General features: G+C 44.4%; 1 protein-coding gene across 4 annotated transcripts in view; it reads left to right on the forward strand.

Annotated features, from left to right (window-relative positions):
• The window catches only part of STAMBPL1 (STAM binding protein like 1), a 41376-nt gene that overhangs the window by 13146 nt on the left and 7816 nt on the right, over positions 1-20414 (forward strand). Inside the window, exons 2-8 of one of the 4 annotated variants that reach the window (XM_087701931.1) lie at positions 214-293; positions 2838-3055; positions 6045-6120; positions 7481-7576; positions 12385-12721; positions 14898-15022; positions 18469-18606. In XM_087701931.1, coding sequence (XP_087558057.1) covers positions 264-293; positions 2838-3055; positions 6045-6120; positions 7481-7576; positions 12385-12721; positions 14898-15022; positions 18469-18606 — 1020 coding nt within the window. In that variant the 5' untranslated portion in view covers positions 214-263. Of the gene's footprint in view, positions 1-213; positions 294-2837; positions 3056-6044; positions 6121-7480; positions 7577-12384; positions 12722-14897; positions 15023-18468; positions 18621-20414 lie in introns of all 4 variants that reach the window. The other 3 variants (XM_087701933.1, XM_087701934.1, XM_087701932.1) reach the window with 3 other exon arrangements.

Below are 20414 nucleotides of genomic sequence, written 5' to 3' on the forward strand. Positions count from 1 at the left end.
CGCAGAAGCGGGTCAGTATCCATTTTTCATTATGATTTGTTTAAGGGCTGAATTTTTAAAATTTATATTTGTGCTTTATTGTTATACACTGAATTGATAGGATTTGATTTCATTTGCTTATATTCCTTCGGAAGTTCTCCGGTGGCTACTGATTTATGCTGTTTGCTGTTTGCACTGAATTCTATACGCTTTCCCATTCTCTTTTGTGACTAGATGGCATGATTGGAAAGAAGAAAAAGAATAAGCTGGGTTGCTGACACAACATGGAAGAACCATTCACTGTGAGTTCCTTGGTAAGGGTGAATGCTTTATAATATGGGGGGAAACTGCTGATCAGGCATCCCATCTGCCGGCCTTTTGTAGAACAAGCATTCTATTCAAATCCAAATATGTCCTGGGATGCACTGATTCCCCAAATCTAGTAAAGATGTGTCTAAGTTAGTCCCAGTTTGTGGTTCATAATGTCCTTAAGTGCTATTGCTATGAAAATGTTTTTTTTATTTTTATTTATGTAATTGTGTTTTTATTTTCCATTTTCATTTTCGTACAGTCACATATATACTGTGCATAACCGGGGTCATATAACATTAAACAATAAACACAGCCATTCCTCTTGTCAACAATACCCCCCAAAATAGAAACCCAATGTACCTCTTCGACCCTCCATACACCCTTTCTTTCGCCCCCCTCCAACTTTCCATCTTCCCTCCATCATTCCCCTCTACCCTACTTCCCCTCCCCCTATAAATATTAATAAAATCCTAAAATCCTAAAATCTACCACACCTCTCTCCCGATACACTCCCTCCCTTCCTTCTCACCCTCCCTCCAGTCCTCTCTCCCACCCTCTCTACCCCTCTTTCTTCTATCCCTCTACTCCTCCCTTCGGTGTATTTCTACTATCTATTAATATATTCAGCTTGTCCTATTTTTACACTGGAATTAAAGAGCAACAGTATACAAGTGCAATCACGTTACTTTAAAATCTAACACATACTATATATCCCCCCTCCCCCCTCCCCCCTAAAAATTTTCAATAACAGTTTCTTAACCTTAGGCTTTTTAGCATGAATCATGGTTGTTTTTTTTTAAAATCTCTCTCATGGTCATCTCCATTAGAGAATAATAGAGCACTAATTCACATTGATTTTAAAAATAGAGACCGAAAGGTTCATTGTTAAAATGCATTTGCGTAAGTGTACACAAACGAAAAGGGAAAAAAAAAAACCTAAGGAAATACAACACAATGGGACTCACTTTGGTTGCATGTCAGTTGCAATAAGTGTCAAGGTAATTGTGCTTTCGATGAATGTGCGCGCGTGCATGCATGCATACAATGCAGTGGAGATGTTTGGTTTAGCGTAATCATTTGTTTTGCAGGAGTTTGGGGGAAACAAAACGAAAGCTTCTTAAAAGCGTGGGGTGTATCTAGCCCATAATTTCATTTGCCTATCAGAAATATTGCGTGGCGCGACAAAACCGCGCTCGTCAAACTAGCGGTGATAAAACCGCGTCGCTAAAGCCGCGATGTCATCACCGCGCGTCATCACCGCCGCGACAATAGCGCCGCGACAGAAGGGCGCTTTAAAACAGCGCGGCGGCAGAAAGCCGATTTAAATTAAGGTAAGGGTTAGGATTAGGTTTAGGGTTAGGTTTAAGGTTAGGTTTAGGGTTAGGGTTAGGGTTAGGGTTAGGGTTAGGGTTAGGGTTAGGGTTAGGGTTAGGGTTAGGGTTAGGGTTAGGGTTAGGTTTAGGGCTAGGTTTAGGGCTAGGTTTAGGGTTAGGGTTAGGGTTAGGTTTAGGGTTAGGTTTAGGGTTAGGTTTAGGGTTAGGGTTAGGGTTAGGTTTAGGGTTAGGTTTAGGGTTAGGGTTAGGGTTAGGGTTAGGGTTAGGTTTAGGGTTAGGTTTAGTGCTTTGGGAGGCGCGGATTTGCCCTCCGCGGTTATGTCATCGTGGTAGGGTTGCGTTTTCCTTAGCGCTTCGGACGGCGCGGATTTGCCTCCGCACTTATGTCGGCGCGGATAAGGGCTTCGCGGTTTTGTGGTGGAACCAAATATTGAACATGCAGGAATAAAAGTCACCTGTCAAATTAAAAATCACACTGATTTTAAATGTAGAGGCCAAAAGTTTCATGATTAAAATGAACCCTTTTGCATAAGTGTACACAAAAGACAAGGGGAAAAAAAATGGGGAAATGCAACACAATGGGCCTTACTTTCGTTGCCTGTCAGTTGCAATAAGTGTCAAGGTAATTGTGCTTTTCGATGAGTGTGTGTGCATGCATGCATACAATGCAGTGGAGATGTTTGGTTTAGCGTCATCATTTTGCAGGGGTTTCGTGGAAACATAATGAAAGCTGCTTCTTAAAAGCGTGGGGTGCAGGGGTGGGTTGCTAATCCCGTTCCAACCGGTTCGGTTGGAACGGGGCCGGCGGCGTCCTCGTGCACGCGCTCAGTTCACTCATGCGTCTTAGCGCCTGCGCGATGCTCCAGCTGCTCGCGGAGACTCGCGCAGGTGCTTTATGTGCCATCCAGCTGCTCGCGGAGAATCACGCAGGCGCTGTATGTGCCATGCGCCTGCGTGGAAGCGCAGAAGCCTTCAAAGACCGGTAAGGAGCACGGGCGGGCGGGTGGGCCCTTTGCCGTTCCCGGAAGTTACTTACTTCTGGGTTCGCCGACCAACCGGTTCGCGGCGGTCCCCACCGCGAACCAGTTGAAACCCATCCCTGGTGGGGTGTATCTAGCCCATAATTTCCTTTGTCTATCAGAAATATTGAACATACATGAATCAAAGTCACCTGTCAAATTAAAATGTGGTGTATGACCTCTGTTTTAACAGAAAAGATTAGCAGCTATTCCCGACCACACAGATATTTCCTTGAGCCCAGAGGAGCGTGTCCGTGCCTTAAGCAAGCTTGGCTGTAACATCACAATAAATGAAGACATCACACCCCGACGCTACTTCAGATCCGGAGTGGAGATGGAGCGCATGGCTTCTGTCTACCTGGAAGAGGGAAATCTTGAGAATGCCTTCGTCCTCTACAATAAATTTATAACGTAAGAATCAGTTTGAAAATACACAATTTAGAAATTATACTAATTTTATTAATCTTGGTACAGGACTAGCGGAATATACTGATTAGGACGGTGCAGTCCCTTGGATTCAATTTCAGAAAGGTTTTGGGAACAGGTGAGGTCATGAGAGAAAGCACTGGTTTGCAACCGTCCAGAAGCAATTACGGGGACGTGGTGGCTCAATGGATAAGACGCTGAGCTTTTCAGAAAGGTTGGCAGTTCGGCGGTTCGAATCCCTAACGCCGCGTAACGGAGTGAGCTCCCGTTTTCTTGTCCCAGCTTCTGCCAACCTAGCAGTTCGAAAGCACGTCAAAAATGCAAGTAGAAAAATAGGGACCACCTTTGGAGGGAAGGTAGCAGCATTCCATGCGCTTTCGGCATTTAGTCACGCCGGCCACATGACCACGGAGGCGTCTTCGGACAGTGCTAGCTCTTAGGCTTTGAAATGGAGATGAGCACCATCCCCTAGAGTTGGGCATGACTAGCACATATGTGCAAAGGGAACCTTTACCGTTTAGAAGCAATCGCATGCCGTTAGTCCATGGCTGCCGCCAGTCCTGGAGACTAGGGAAGGCTCTGACGAGGGCTATGCGTCAGAGGTAGAGATAGGGCCAAGGCCGTCTGACAGTTCTCAGCTGCTTTCGGAGCTAGACAGCAGTGAGGCAGAGGAACAGCTGGAGCCTGTTCCCAGTGTGTGCATGCGCAGAGCTGCCACAAGAAAAGAACAGCAAAGAAATCAAGGTCAGTTTGGAAGTAAAGCCACAGGTGGATGGTGAATGGCCTCTCCCATAGCAAACAAAAGAGGAGCAAAAGGGAAATGGTCTTTTGTAGGAAACAATTCGTTCGTTCGTTCATTCATTTAAGGAGTGTGAAGATCTGTCCGTGAATCTCAGAGACTCTCTGCCAAGTCTTTTCTTGCATAGCACTGCCTTTGGAAAAATATTTACATAACAGCTTTCCAAGCTAGATAAGGTCTGTGGTCATAAATTCACCTTTGAAAGACTGTTTACCAGGCCTTCGCTGAATGTGAATGAGAGGAATTCACATTAGTTTGGTCAGGACCAGGAATCTGCTTCATGCTTTTTGGGGAAACCTTGGTCAGAACAGGCAAGGAGCTGGGGCAAGAACGGGCACTCACCCCGTTATGCAGCACTTGGGTCTTGAACTACCAACCTTCTGGTCACCATCGCAAGCTTGGCTTATGCCATCACCACCTTGGCTTATGCCTTCAAAGGAGCAGTACTTTGCCTTGATGAAGCCCTTCACGATTTGTATCATTAGATGCAGGGATACCACAGGGTGCCTCTCACATGGAAATGAATCTCCCATTCATTCAAGGCCTCTTCTGGGGTTCCACCACAAAACCGCGGTCGACTAAAGCACGCTCGACGAAACCGGGTACCTGACGTCATCACAGCGCGATGAAAAAAGCATGCTGTGAGCGCTAAAGTTAAAATTAACCCCTAAACCTAAACCTAACCCCCCGAAACCTAACCCTAACCCTAAACCTAACCCTTAACCTAACCCTAAACCTAACCCTTAACCTAACGCTAAACCTAACCCTAACCCTTAACCTAACCCTAAACCTAACCCTTAACCTAACCCTAAAGCTAACCCTTAACCTAACCCTAAACCTAACCCTTAACCTAACCCTAAACCTAACCCTTAACCTAACCCTTAACCTAACCCTAAACCTAACCCTTAACCTAACCCTAAACCTAACCCTTAACCTAACGCTAAACCTAACGCTAACCCTTAACCTAACCCTAAACCTAACCCTAACGCTTAACCTAACCCTAAACCTAACCCTAACCCTTAACCTAACCCTAACCCTAACCCTAACCCTAACCCTAACCCTAACCCTAACCCTAACCCTAACCCTAACCCTAACCCTAACCCTTACCTTAACGTGAATCGGCTTGCTTTCAAAACGCTTTTTAAAGCGCCCTTTTTTCTCCGCGGTCGCTGTTGTCGCGCTGCTGATGACATCAGCGACGCGCTTTAATCGGGTGCGCTTTAGTGGACCGCGGTTTTGTCGTGCCACGCTCTTCTGGTACTTACTGTCTGGCCGAAGTGGAAGAGGCTTCTGCCCATTCATCATTTCCAACTGTTCAGATGGCCAAGTGAAGCTTTGGTGTGACCATTTTGTGTTTAGAAGGAGGTGGGGGGGGTGAGTAGAGATCCCTTTCCCGAACAGTTTCAGAGGGCCACACACTAATGGACTTTCAGAATAGCTAAACATCCCTTCAAAACTCTGAATATTGCGTTGCGGTCTTTGAGCCCGAAGGACCCAACAATAGAATACCGTGTTTCCCGAAAATAAGACAGGGTCTTATTTTCTTTTGACCCCTGAAATAAGCACTTGGCCTAATTTTCGGGGAGGTCTTATTATTTTTGAGGTGCAGGAAGCAGTGAGCATAGTACTGTGTTGCAATATTTTCAGGGAGGGCTTAAAAGGAGCCGAGGTGGCGCAGTGGGTAGAGTGCAGTACTGCAGGCCACTTCAGCTGACTGCTAGTTCAGCAGTTCAGCGGTTCAAATCTCACCGGCTCAAAGGTTGACTCAGCCTTCCATCCTTCCGAGGTGGGTAAAATGAGGACCCGGATTGTTGTTGGGGGCAATATGCTGACTCTGTAAACCGCTTAGAGAGGGTTGAAAGCCCTATGAAGCGGTATATAAGCCTAACTGCTATTGCTAACTGCTATTATTTTAGCGCATGCACCCAACCCCGATTGGGTTTATTATCCGGGGAGGGCTTATTTTTGGGAAAACGGGGGGTAGCAGCGCTGCTAATTTAAACTTCGAAGATACGGAAAGCTCCTGTGAATGAAAGAAGAAGAAAAAAACATTCCTTCTAACCTCACTTATCTATTTTGCAGTTTTTCTCAGTGGAAAAGCATTAGCATTAGTTCATCGGGCTTGCAAAGGGATAAATGTGTGTGTCTGTGTGTGTTTGTGTGTGTGTTTTCCAGTTTGTTTGTAGAGAAGCTGCCGTGTCACCGAGACTACCAGCAATGTGCGGTTCCGGAGAAACAGGATATTATGAAGGTAGAGTGTCTTTTTCAAAAGAAACGGCCGTCTAGGGGATTTCTCTCTTTTTCCAAGAGTGACTAATGAAAGAAAAACCCTCACAGTGGCCTGAGAATGTTGAATGCTCTTATTGACCTGTTAAGGCTCAAATTTACAAATTGTAATCAGTATTTGATTTTTTTTTTGATGCTAGGTTCAAGCTTGAGGTTTTTTTTTTTTAAATCCTGAAAATTAGTTAGCAATCTATAATCTGAGGAATGTTTTGTCTATTACCCAAAGGTGGAATGAGTCCTTGATTTACGACCGCGACTGACCCCAGAATCTCTGTTGCTAAGTGAGACTTGTTAAGCAGTGGTGGGTTTCTACCAATTTTACTACTGGTTTGCTCGTGCGCGCATGCGATGCTTCTGCGCATGTGCGGAAACGTCAGGGTGGGTGGGGGAAGCCTCCCACCATCACCACTACCAGTTTGACCGAACCAGGAGCTACTCACTTCTGCTGTTAAGTGAATTTCACTCCATTTTACGACCTTACCTGGCACAGCTGTTAAGTAAATCACTGCAGTTAAGTTAGCGACACATTTGCTTGCCAGATGATCACAAAAGATGTTCACACACCACCCCAGGACATTGCAACTGTCATAGAGCCGAGGTGGCGCAGTGGTTAAATGCAGCACCGCAGGCTACTTCAGCTGACTGCAGTTCTGCAGTTCGGCTGTTCAAATCTCACCGGCTCAAGGTTGACTCAGCCTTCCATCCTTCCGAGGTGGGTAAAATGAGGACCCGGATTGTTGTTGGGGGCAATATGCCGACTCTGTCAACCGCTTAGAGAGGGCTGAAAGCCCTATGAAGCGGTATATAAGTCTAACTGCTATTGCTATTGCTACTTATGAATCAGTTCCCCAATGTCTGCTTTTTGATCATGTGGCCATGGGAATGCTTTAACGGTCGTAAGTGTGAAAAAGGGTCATAAGTCACTTTTTTCAGTGCCATTGTAACTTCAAACAGCCGCTAAACAAATGGTTGTAAGTTAAGGAGTACCTGTAGTTGCATAATCTTTGTGTTGATAGAAAGAATTAACTTGCCATTTAATGTCAACTTTATTGATAAATATTCTGCAGCTGGAGCTGTTTTCCACAAGTCCTTATGGAGGGGAGGCTGGCTTTCATGGCTAAGATGGGACTAGAACTCACAGTCTCCAATTTCTAGCCTTTATGTAATTTAATTCTATACTAGTAAATCATTTGTTCTACCTGTAGGGTTAAGCCAATTGGCACATGAAGCATCAGAAGTATTTATGTGTGTGTTTGTATATGTTTGTGTGTATGTATATGTGTAAAAGGTTGCATTTTATTTCTCTTATTTTCTCTCTAACAAAGAAACTGAAGGATGTAGCATTTCCAAGGACTGATGAATTGAAGAAAGAGTTGTTAAAGAAATACAATGAAGAATACCAGGAATATATGCAAGATAAGGTGCCTTTTACTTTTCAGCTATATAGATAAAGTATAAACTCATACATTCTCTGAATAGCAGTGCCAAAGCAAAAATTAAACATTTATAATTTGTATAAATTATAAATGTATACAAATTTATATAAATTTGTGGTGAAAGCTATTATAAGCTAAATAGCAATTTTAAAACTGTTATGAGAGCCGAGGTGGCGCAGTGGTTAGGGTGCAGTACTGCAGCCACTTCAGCTGACTGCTAGTTCTGCAGTTCGGCGGTTCAAATCTCACCGGCTCAGGGTTGACTCAGCCTTCCATCCTTCCGAGGTGGGTAAAATGAGGACCCGGATTGTGGGGGCAATATGCCGACTCTGTAAACCGCTTAGAGAGGGCTGAAAGCCCTATGAAGCGGTATATAAGTCTAACTGCTATTGCTATTGCTATTATCTTTCATTTTAGTTTAGACAAAGTGACTGCTTTTGCCTTAAAATGTCCAGGTGATAAAAGAAAGTTGATGTGGCTTTATAATCGCCCTGATGAAAAGTGTTATGAGATCTTGGAAGCACCAACATTTTCTATGATGTTATATCAGGCCAAGCTCAGAGACAAAAAACAGTGAAATCCAGTTGAGTCCAATTCTTTATAAGCTTACACCAAAGAGACAGAATCTTGCCAGACTAAAGCCATATCTTCTAAGCAGTGGTGGGTTTCAAAAAAATTTCGAACCTACTCTGTGGGTGTGGCCTCCTTTGTGGGTGTGGCTTGCTGGCCATGTGACCGGATGGGAGTGGCTTGCCGGCCATGTGTTCTCTCTCTCTCTCTCTCTCTCTCTCTCTCTCTCTCTCTCTCTCTCTCTCTCCTTCCTTTTGTCTCTCTCTGTCCCTTTTTCCTTTTTTTCTTTCATCTCTCTCTCACTTTTTCTTTCTTTTTTTCTTTCTTTATTTCTTTCTTCCTTTCTTTCTCTTTCTCTCTCTGTGTGAGTCTGCCTGTGTGTATGTGTGTGTGTGTGAGTGGTGGGTTTCCAAAATTTTTGGAACCTCTTCTGTAGGTGTGGCCTGCTTTCTGGTGGAACCTCTTCTAACCGGTTCGGTAGATTTGACGAACCGGTTCTACCGAACTGGTGCGAACTGGTAGGAACCCACCTCTGCTTCTAACCTAATAGACGTATCTTAAGATTCTAGGGAGGGCTATCCTGAATCTCTCTTCCTACCACCCACACACATCTTGAAACTGAATAGTCTCTTAATTAGGTTTCTCCCCTGAATGTACTGCCTCCTGAAAATCCCCCCTCCTTCTCATCCCACCACATGCTGGTCCTTTTTGTGTAATATGTGTGGGAATGACTTTGGCAGATAGGATGAATTGCCCCAGACAAGACAACAGTGAGATGATAAGCATCTGAGTTTGCAGAAGGATTGTAAGTGTGGCAGTTACATCAGAAGGAAACCCTCTCTAGTTTCTTGGATAGTAGAAACAAGGGGATGGGGAAAGATGTAATTTCAGACTTGCAAGATTCTGTTAATATCGTGGCACGACAAAACCGCGCTCGACTAAAGCGCGCCCGATTAAACCGCGTCGCTGACGTCATCAACAGGGCGACAACAGCCAGCGCGGAGAAAGAAGGGCGCTTTAAATAGCGCTTTGAAAGCAAGCCGATTCAAGTTAAGGTAAGGGTTAAGTTTAGCGTTAGGTTTAGGGTTAGGTTTAGGGTTAGGTTAAGGTTAGGGTTAGGTTAAGGGTTAGGGTTAGGTTTAGGGTTAGGTTAAGGGTTAGGTTTAGGGTTAGGTTAAGGGTTAGGTTTAGGTTTAGGTTTAGGGTTAGGTTAAGGATTAGGGTTAGGTTAAGGGTTAGGGATAGGTTTAGGGTTAGGTTAAGGGTTAGGTTTAGGTTAAGGGTTAGGTTTAGGGTTAGGTTAAGGATTAGGGTTAGGTTAAGGGTTAGTGTTAGTGTTAGGGTTAGGGTTAGGTTAAGGGTTAGGGTTAGGTTTAGGGTTAGGTTAAGGGTTAGGTTTAGGGTTAGGTTAAGGGTTAGGTTTAGGTTTAGGTTTAGGGTTAGGGTTAGGTTAAGGATTAGGGTTAGGTTAAGGGTTAGGGTTAGGTTTAGGGTTAGGTTAAGGGTTAGGGTTAGGTTTAGGGTTAGGTTAAGGGTTAGGTTTAGGGTTAGGTTAAGGTTTAGGTTTAGGGTTAGGTTAAGGGTTAGGTTTAGGGTTAGGTTTAGGATTAGGTTTAGGGGGGTTAGGTTTAGGTTTAGGGGTTAATTTTAGGTTTAGCGTTTACAGCGTGCTTTTTTTCTCCACGCTGTTGTCGCGCTGTGATGACGTCAGCTACGCGGTTTCGTCGAGCGCCCTTTAGTCGAACGCGGTTTTGTGGTGGAACCTGTTAATATAACCTTACAATCAAGGTGGAACTAGTATTCCTGAGTGTGCTTCTTGTCCGGACTAACTCGCAAGGCTAACTCGCAAGAACATTTTTCTTCTTTCACATGGGGGTATCAGAGAAGGAAGGAGCAAGGATGGTAATGGCAAGTACAACTATTTGATCCAAGCCCTTCCTCTTCAGATGTGTATACAATATCATACATGTGCCTAAAGGCCTGTAATTCTGCAGTCTGTACAGTCATTATCTTGGTTTCGTATCATTACCGATCTATGGACACTCAATTGAGCTGATAATGAATGTCACAATGCCAGCATCAGAGAACCAGTTTTGTCTAGTGCTGTGATGGCGAACCTATGGCACAAGTTCCAGAACTGGCATGCAGAGCCATCTCTCCGGGCAAGTGAGTCATTGCCTATTGCTCTTCCAGGTTCTGGCATGCTGGCCACTAGTCTTCATGCACATGGGAGCACCGGAAACCAGAAGAGCAGCTGCCTGGTGCGCATGTGCGCGCATGAAAGCCAGCTGGGTGACTTTGGACCAGTCATTTTTTCTCTCTCTCTCAGCCCAACTCACCTCACAGGTTGTTGTTGTGGGGAAAATAGGAAGAGGAACAAGTGTTGGCTATGTTCACTGCCTTGAGTTATTTGTAAACAATAATAAAGGCAGAACACACACACACGTGTGTGTGTGTGTTCCAGCATAACTCTGGAACGCCTAGAGCAATTTCAACCAAACTTGGTACACAGATGACTTACCCTCTGGGGAAAAAAATACTGTGGGGGTAAGACAATCCTAACACCCCTCGATGTCTGTGTTCTGTTAAGATACAGCCTGTTGTGCCTTAAAATGGCTTCTACTGTAAGGTGCAGTGGAGTTGCCATGGTAACAGCTTTACAGTACTCCACAAGGGGGCTCCCTCTGGTAAGGGGAAAAATCCAACATTAGAAATTATATTTGGTCCGGACATTTTCCCCCTATAAAAAGTACCCGAGCAATGCGGTGTTATCAACTAAATAAGAGATAAGAGTACATACAATCCATTGTCATCTATTCATTGCAAAGACTGCCTTGTTCCAGTGTCAGCAATTGTTGAAAATGCACTGATTTCTTTTGCCAATCTTTGCTGCTCTATTCCAGACAGAAGAACCAGATATACAGTTTTCTTCAATGCCTTTTTGTGTCCTTAGGTGTTTTTAATCGCTGTTTGAAAATTACAACTGTTCTCCTTTAGAGAAGCTACTTAAAACCTATGAAAATAATTAGGTTTTAAGTTGGGGGCCTAATGGCCCCCATTATTTATTTACAATTTAAAATGTTGTGCTACCCTTTGGAACTCAGTTTTTCTACTGCCATTTACAATCCATTAAGTTAAAATTAGTATTTCAATAATCATTAAGACAGACAGTAAAATAAACAGAAGCAGCAGTCAGAGCAGTTAAAAGTTTCTGTGCACCATAAATATGAATAATTAAGATATTGATATAAATGAAAAGGCCCGAGAAAATTTTTTTAAAAAAATTCCTTGGTGCTGAAAAGAAAGACAGTCAATGCCAAGAATATTTCTTTGCTGAAGTATTGAAGAGATGGAGAGTTGTTGTTGATATTTACTAAAAGTAATTATGTGTGTTTTTGTAGGCTAACATTATATTGTTGGTGAGATTGTATTTGCTTTTGTATACGGAGTCTTCTTCCAATACTAAAACATTACAAGATAAAATGTGTAATGAGTATGAAATGCACACCAAGCTACAGCTTCTTCTGGATGCATGTGCAAATAGCAAAATATATTTTCTTCTGGCACTTTCTGTATGAATAACTTTCTAAAATGCAATGTAACTCTCCAGATTTATTTCACACGAGCCTAATGATTTAGTTAAGGTTGCAGTCCTTTCCTGTCTATTATACTGTATATTTGTGATATAAGTTTTTGTTTCCCAAATTCAAACTAAACATGCTGGCAAAGATTTGAGTAAATATGACCTAATGAAACTTGCAAAATGGGGCAGAATAATTATTCAGACATTAGAGAGGTATTGAATTCTAGCAGTCTAATATTGGGACTTCAATAATCAGAATAAATTAAGCTGGAGAAAATCTCCGGTCCGAAGAATTAATCATCTTCCAGATCCAGATCCTTTGTTTTTAAAATCTATTTTAAGTATAGAAACTTGACCCTTTGGTCTTCCAGATGTTCCTGATGTGCAGCTGTTAGCAGTCCTCATCTTAGCCATGCCGGGCTAGAGCCGGCTGCTGGAGTTATCCACATCTGGAGAATGATGTTGCAGCATCTCTCTTCAGATGTTAGTAACATCTGGAGAAGTTCTTGGTAAATGCAACGGATATTAAAATATTCAGATCTATTATGCTTCATGTTGTTTAAATGCATTGTACCCTTCTCATTTGGATTAACCGTGTTTTAGCCGATGACGTGTTCTTTTAATGTATTCTATTTTCCAGAACAAAGGCAAAGCTGAATTACTGAAGAAACTAGAGCAAGAGAAATTAATCGAGGCAGAAAAGAAACGGATTGCACAGATCCGTCAACAGCAACTGGCAACAGAACAGTTTCAATTCTTTGAAGATCAGTTAAAAAAGCAAGAAATCGCTCGGGGTCAGAAAACTAAGAATAATTCAGTGACATCAGAGCCAGCTGATGCGAACACATTGTCGCCTGCTCCACACCTGAACAATACTTTCCCCAAAATAATAGCCAAGAAGTGTGATGCTTCTGCTAGTCACTCTCCTCCAATCAGTCGGGCCTTAAAGCCAGCTGCTACCTTAAGTGCCGTTCAGAGTAAGGAAGTTAATTTTTTGTTGTCGTTTACCTTTCGAAGTTATTGGCTGGATAGGTTTTATAGATAATTCTATAGCGATAGCAATGGCACTTAGCGATAGCAAAGCACTTAGACTTATATATCGCTTGACAGTGCTTTACAGCCCCTCTAAGCAGTTTACAAAGCCAGCATATTGCCTCCAACAATCCTTATTTTACTGACCTGGGAAGGATGGAATGACACAATGGTACTGGGTCTCATAACTGGAGGGGACGAATCAGCATACAGGGAAGAAATCCAGAAGGTATCCGCATGATGCTCAAAAAAACAACTTACATCTAAATACTAGCAATAGCAGTAGACTTATATACCGCTTCATAGGCCTTTCAGGCCTCTCTAAGCGGTTTACAGAGAGTCAGCATATTGCCCCCAACAATCTGGGTCCTCATTTTACCCACCTCGGAAGGATGGAAGGCTGAGTCAACCCTGAGCCGGTGAGATTTGAACCGCTGACCTGCTGATCTAGCAGTAGCCTGCAGTGCTGCTTTTAACCACTGCGCCACCTTGGCATCTCAAAAGAGATGGTGCTAGATTTCCGGAAGCACAAAGAGGAACCTGCCCCACTGTATATCGAGCGGGGCTGTGTGGAGAGGATTTCCTCTTTTAAATTCTTGGGAGTGCTTACTAGTCAAGATCTCACTTGGAGAAACAACACGTCCGTGGTGATTGGCAAGGCCCAACAGAGACTTCATTTCCTTAGAGTCCTGCGGAAAAAAAAACAGGTAGAACAATGGCTGATGATCTCTTTTTATCAGTCCACGATAGAAAGTGTCCTCACCAGGGGTGGGTTTCAACCGGTTCGCGGCGGTCCCCGCGAACCGGTTGGTTGGCGAACCCGGAAGTAAGTAACTTCCGGGAACGGCGAAGGGCCCAGCCGGCCGCCCGCGCTCCTTACCCGGTTTTGACGAGTTCTGCGCTTCCACGCATGCGCAGGACACATACAGCGCCTGCGCGATCCTCCAGGAGCAGCTGGAGCATCGCACAGACGCTAGTACACATGCGTGCACTGCGCGCGTGCACGAGGCCGCCGCCGGCCCCGTTCCAACCGAACCGGTTGGAACGGGGCGAGAAACCCACCCCTGGTCCTCACGTACTGCATTACAGTATGGTACGCTGGTTTAACAGCTGCAGAAGGCACTACCGAGAGAGTGATCAATTCGGCACAAGAAACCATTGCCAAATTGCAGGCAGCCGGCAGTCAGCAGAAGTAGACTGCAGTACTGCATTCTAACCACGGAGCCATCACGGCTCTTAGACTTATATACCGCTTTGTAGTCTTCACTAAGCAGTTTACAGAGTCGGCATATTGCCCCCCCAACAGTCTGGGACCTCGTTTTACCGATCTCAGAAAGCACCAACCTCCCAGCTGGTTAGGATCGAACTCTTGACAATGGGCAGAGTTAGCTTGCAATACTGCATTCAAACCACTGTGCCGCCACGGCTCTTATCATTTCTTAGTATAAAGAATAAAGAAAGGTTTCACCACAAAACCGCGTTCGACTAAAGCGCGCTCGACGAAACCGCGTACCTGACGTCATCACAGCGTGACGAAAAAAGCACGCCTTGAGCGCTAAAGCTAAAATTAACCCCTAAACCTAAACCTAACCCCCCCAAAACCTAACCCTAAACCTAACCCTAAACCTAACCCTTAACCTAACGCTAAACCTAACGCTAACCCTTAACCTAACGCTAAACCTAACACTAACCCTTAACCTAACCCTAAACCTAACACTAACCCTTAACCTAACCCTAACCCTAACCCTAACCCTTACCTTAACGTGAATCGGCTTGTTTTCAAAGCGCTTTTTAAAGCGCCCTTTTTTCTCCGCGGTCGCTGTTGTCGCACTGCTGATGACGTCAGCGACGCGCTTTAATCGGGCGCGCTTTAGTGGATCGCGGTTTTGTCGTGCCACGTAAAGAAACAATAAAGAAACAAAAGGGGAATCAGGCCCCAAAAGTCTGTTTTGATCAGGATAAGTCAGATCTATAGTCTTTAGATCAGCTGTAGTGCTGAACACTTAAAACACCCACTCTAAAACAGCGCACTGCCTGCCGAGTGCTTTTCAGATTATGTGGTATGAGAACACATACTGTGGACTGTTGTCTAAGTGTCACTATCTCACTTCTCTTTGTTAGACGATGCTACCGAAGGACTGCGAAGTGTGGTTCTACCCAGTGATCTTTGCCACAAGTTTTTGCTGCTGGCAGACCCAAACACCGCAAGAGGAATAGAGACGTGTGGCATTCTCTGTGGAAAACTGGTACAATAAAACCTTCACATTTGTATGGCAAAGGCACTTCGAATGGTACTTTGACTGGAACGAGTTTTTTGTTATGACAACATAATGAAAGTATATCTGAAACATCAGTGTACTGATGTGATAAGCGAGGGGTTTCCCCCCACCCTCTGTGAGGGTCTTTTCAATAAATCTTTTATGTGCTGCTTGCTACTTTCGTGGCAATATTGTTGATCTTCCTCTGGAACGAACTCCCCGTGGAGATTCGAACCCTCACCACCCTCCAGGCCTTCCGCAAAGCCCTTAAAACCTGGCTGTTCCGACAGGCCTGGGGCTAAAGAGCTGTTGCCCCCGTCTCGAATGGTATGACTGTTGTGTGTTTTAAATTATGCATTGTTTTGTGTTGTTTTAATTTTTGTTTGTATCCCCCTTCCCTGTTTTGAGTTGTGAGCCGCCCTGAGTCCCCTTCGGGGGAAAAGGGTGGCATATAAATAAAATAAACATAAACAACATAACACATCTTAAACCTGCAACTATTAAGCTGTTTTCCTGCTTCCTTTTTGTGATTCTCCGTTGCATTTTTCTTAGTTTTTGTGAAATTTTATTAGAAGCAAAGTGATATTAAATACAATGATGGGTATGTTGCGCCAGATTCTTTGGAGGGAAGGAAGAAAACATTTTAGCAAATATAGGGTCTTGGATTTTTTTTTTAATCTTTCTTTTGCTGTTGAATAATGCTTGTTATCATTAGCAATGAAGCTGTTTCTAAACCATGACTCTCATATGAAATGCTGAGTCCAGGCCCTAAGGACATATATGTTTATTTATTATTTATTTATTATTTATTATTTATTTATTTATTTATTTATTTATTTATTTATTTATTTATTTATTTATTTATTTATTTATTTATTTGTCTTGTATGCCGCCCACTCCCGGAGGACTCCGGGCGGCTCACAAAAGACAAGGGAAAGGGGGAAAACGAGACAAAGACAACATATTAAAAACAAAACCAACATTCACAATTTCTATGGAGGTAGATGCTTCTCAGCCCCCCCCCCCCAGCCTGCTGGAGCAGCCAGGACTTGGTGGCTTTGCGGAAGGCCGGGAGGGTAGTAAGGATCCGGATCTCAACAGGGAGCTCGTTCCAGAGGGCCGGAGCAGCAACAGAGAAGGCTCACCCCCGGGGAGTCGCCAGCCGACATTGGCTGGCAGATGGAATCCGGAGGAGACCCAACCTGTGCGATCTAATTGGTCTGAGAGAGGTAATCGGCAGGAGGCGGTCTCTCAGGTATCTGTATTAAAATAATTATAATCAAACTAAAACTGAAAAAGTTTTAAAATCCAGCCTGTAGCAGCTTTATCCTGTATACTTTAATATGGAGTGGAGTTATCTGAGTTTAATAAGATTTCTCAAGTAAAACACTTAATTTTTTAAAAATTTATATTGAAATTTATAAACTAGCCTCAAACAATTTTAAGATAGTCAAGGAAAAAAACAATCAGCCAAATCTGATAAAATTACTAAAAAAAAGCCAGGCCAATGATTCGGACCACACTTTTAGAAACTTCTGGATTCGGGGTGTGTGTGTGTGTGGGGGGGTGATGCAAATAATCAATGTGCTGTAGCCGAGACCTTCCTGGCATTTTTCCCAAGATCAGATCAGCACCAAACCTGCTGTCATTCAGGAAGGCCACCTGATCAGAAATAGCAATAGCAATAGCAGTTAGACTTATATACCGCTTCATAGGGCTTTCAGCCCTCTCTAAGCGGTTTACAGAGTCAGCATATTGCCCCCAACAACAATCCGGGTCCTCATTTTACCCACCTCTGAAGGATGGAAGGCTGAGTCAACCTTTGAGCCGGTGAGATTTGAACAGCCGAACTGCAGAACTGCAGTCAGCTGAAGTAGCCTGCAGTGCTGCATTTAACCACTGCGCCACCTCGGCTCAGAAAGGCTGTGAAGATCAGTGATGAGACATGATTTAGGGACCTATCCATAGGAAATGATTGTTGCTATGAAGAATGATTTCCCATGGCATGAGGGAGAATGGGAAGATTTTGTTCTTGTTCTTCACTGTCTGATTTGTGATATAATTTTTGTGTTACTGGGGAAGTGGGGCTGATGAAGAGCCCTTCATGGTATTGGACCTGGGTACTTGAGAGACCGCCTGCTGCCAATTACCTCCCAAAGGCCCATTAGATCACACAGATTAGGCCTCCTCCAGGTTCCGTCTACTAGCCAATGTCATCGGGCTACTACCCGGGGGAGGGCCTTCTCTGTGGCGGCTCCGGCCCTTTGGAACGAGCTCCCCGCAAAGATTCGGACCCTCACCTCTCTCCAGGCCTTCCGAAAAGCTGTTAAAATCTGGCTGTGTCGGCAGGCCTGGGGTCGATGAGTTCCCTTCCCCTCTCGAATCGTGTGGCTGTTGGTTGTTTTAAATGCCCTGTACTTTTTGTTGTAGTTCTTGTGTTTCCTTTCCCTTCCTTGGGTTTGTGCGCCGCCCTGAGTCCCGCCGGGAATAGGGCGGCATATAAATAAAATGAACCTTGAACCTTGAACCTTGAACCCTGATGGGTTTTGTACTATATAAGTCTTTGGGGTGATTGCAGACTATGTACCTTCAGTAAGAAAATATATAATGCAATTTTAATCTGTAGGGATTTATTTAGAAGTTCTATAGAACTAAATCATTTGACTCATCATTTGAGTTTGGGAATTTTAATCAATACTTCAGTGAATCTTTGCCACTTAGCAAAGAGACCAATTATCTGTTATTCTTAGTAATGATTTTGTAAAACTTTCAAGCTGGGGTGAACCAATCCTTCCCAGAAAATGATATGGCGACCACCCAGAGGAGGGCCTTCTCTGTGGCTGCTCCGGCCCTCTGGAACGAGCTCCCCGTGGAGATTCGGACCCTCACCACCCTCCACGCCTTCTGCAAAGCCCTTAAAACCTGGCTGTTCCGACAGGCCTGGGGCTGATGAGTTCCTGTCCCCGCTCGAATGGTGTGGCTGTTGATTGTTTTTGAATTATAGTATTGTTTGTCCATGTCTTTTCTCCCTATTTGTATCCCCTAACACCCCCCCCCCCCCCGACTTGGGTTGTGAGCCGCCCTGAGTCCCTTCTGGGAAAAGGGCGGCATAAAAATATAATAAATTCAATTCAATTCAATGATGGTCTTGGATGGTCTCTGGAGTCTTTAATAGCAATAGCACTTAGACTTCTATACCACTTCACAGTGCTTTTACAGCCCTCTCTAAGCGCTTTACAGAGTCGGCCTATTGCTCCCAACAATCTGGGTCCTCATTGGAAGGATGGAAGTCTGAGTCAACCTTGAGCCGGTGGGATTTGAACTGCCAAACTGCAGCTAGCAGTCAGCTGAAGTAGTAGCCTGCAGTACTGCACTCCTAACCACTGTGCCACCTTGGCACCTCTAAGCTATTTTCTTGGGCTTGTGTCTTACAGACTCATAATGAATTCACTATTACTCATGTAATTGTACCAAAACAGTCTGCAGGACCAGACTATTGTGACATGGAGAATGTGGAAGAGCTATTCGGCGTTCAAGACCAACATGATCTTCTCACGCTGGGATGGATCCATGTAGGTGGAGATAAGTATGCTTGGCGAGATAGTAGGCATTCCTTGGAGCGGGAGGAAATTCCAATGTAAGATGGCATTTTCTTTAAGCTAATGTTCAGAGCTCCATGCCATCCGGTATTAAACCAGATCAGTTTCCTTTCTCCCAGACTAACATATCTTTACATACATATCTTTGCTTTTTATAGTCATATGTACATTCTAACAGATGGCGTAGATTGGATTTGGGGCAAAATCTAACCTTTCTTCATTCAGAAGTGTCTCCCTTGATCTAAGTAGGCCTGAAAAAGTTTTAAATTGAAAAAAAATGTTTCCAAATAAGATCACTCCAGAACAAGGGTGGGTTGCTAATCCCGTTCCAACCGGTTCGGTTGGAATGGGGCCGGCGGCGTCCTCGTGCACGCGCGCAGTTCACGCATGCATCTTAGCGCCTGCGCGATGCTCCAGCTGCTCGCGGAGACTCGCGCAGGCACTGTATGTGCCATCCAGCTGCTCGCGGAGAATCGCGCAGGCGCTGTATGTGCCATGCGCCTGCGTGGAAGCGCAGAAGCCTTCAAAGACCGGTAAGGAGCGCGGGCAGGTGGGTGGGCCCTTCGCCGTTCCCGGAAGTTACTTACTTCCGGGTTCGCCGACCAACCGGTCCGCGGGGACCGCCGCCAACCGGTTGAAACCCACCCCTGCTCCAGAAGGAGAGATGATGTCAGTTGTGGAATGAGTGATGGGAGGTCAGGTTAGAAGGGTGCAATGTCCTACATCAAAGATTTTCCACTACACCATTAGAGCAACAATATTTAAATGTAGTGTTTGAATAATGTTCAAATTTGGCGATTGCCTCCCCCCCTCCCTTTTCCTTAAATCTCAATCAGTTCTTCTATTAGTTACAACATTAATGTTGTATGGCATCGAGTCACTGGGTATAATTATGAATTAGTACTTAGGTCGGTCCAAGTAGCTATTCAGAAACTCTGGCATTGAAGCATGCAAGTCTTAAAGCTGTCAAGTTACAAGATCCTAACCCTTTAGAAAAAAAACTAGGGGTCTTCAAACCTGACAGCTTTAAGACTTGTGGACTTCAACTCCCAGAATTCCTCCTCCAGTCACGTTGGCTCAGGAACTCTGGCATTGAAGTATGTAAGTCTTAAAGCTGTCAAGTTACAAGACCCTTGCACCCCTAACCCTTTAGCAGTGGTGGGTTTCAAAAAATTTTGGAACCTCTTCTGTAGGTGTGGCCTGCTTTCCGGGTCCACTGGTGGAACCTCTTCTAACCTGTCTGGTAGATTTGACGAACCGAATAGGTGCGAACTGGTAGGAACCCACCTCTGGAGAATAGGATGCCTCAATATGGCCACCATCTATGACTGCTGTCTCTTTAAGACTCTTCATAGCCAACACAACAATTGCTGGCTATAAAAGTTGAGCAGAGAGACAGCTGCGTGTGTGGTGGTGTTTCTGTGTGGGAACGAGAGAGAGAGAGAAGGAGGTAGGTGTATGTTTGTAAAACAGCCTGAAGCTCATAGAAAGAGTTACTATTCTCCAGCAATAGGACTCACAAGCAGTAATAGTTGGAGGAACAGGAGGAGGAGGTGTAACAGCAACGGGGAAGCGTGGAGTAGAGAACACAGAGTACTAGCCTATATGAGTTTGGGAGTGGAATATCTAAGGCAATGTTTCTCAACCTTGGCAACTTGAAGGTGTCTGGACTTCAAGTCCCAGAATTCCCCAGCCAGCGAATGCGAATGCTGGCTGGGGAATTCTGGGACTTGAAGTCCAGACATCTTCAAGTTGCCAAGGTTGAGAAACACTGATCTAAG

This window comes from Thamnophis sirtalis, unplaced genomic scaffold, assembly GCF_051295495.1.
Source record: "Thamnophis sirtalis isolate CommonGarterSnake01/CBP01778 unplaced genomic scaffold, rThaSir2_p1.2 scaffold_15, whole genome shotgun sequence".
NCBI classification, from domain to species: Eukaryota; Metazoa; Chordata; class Lepidosauria; order Squamata; family Natricidae; genus Thamnophis; species Thamnophis sirtalis.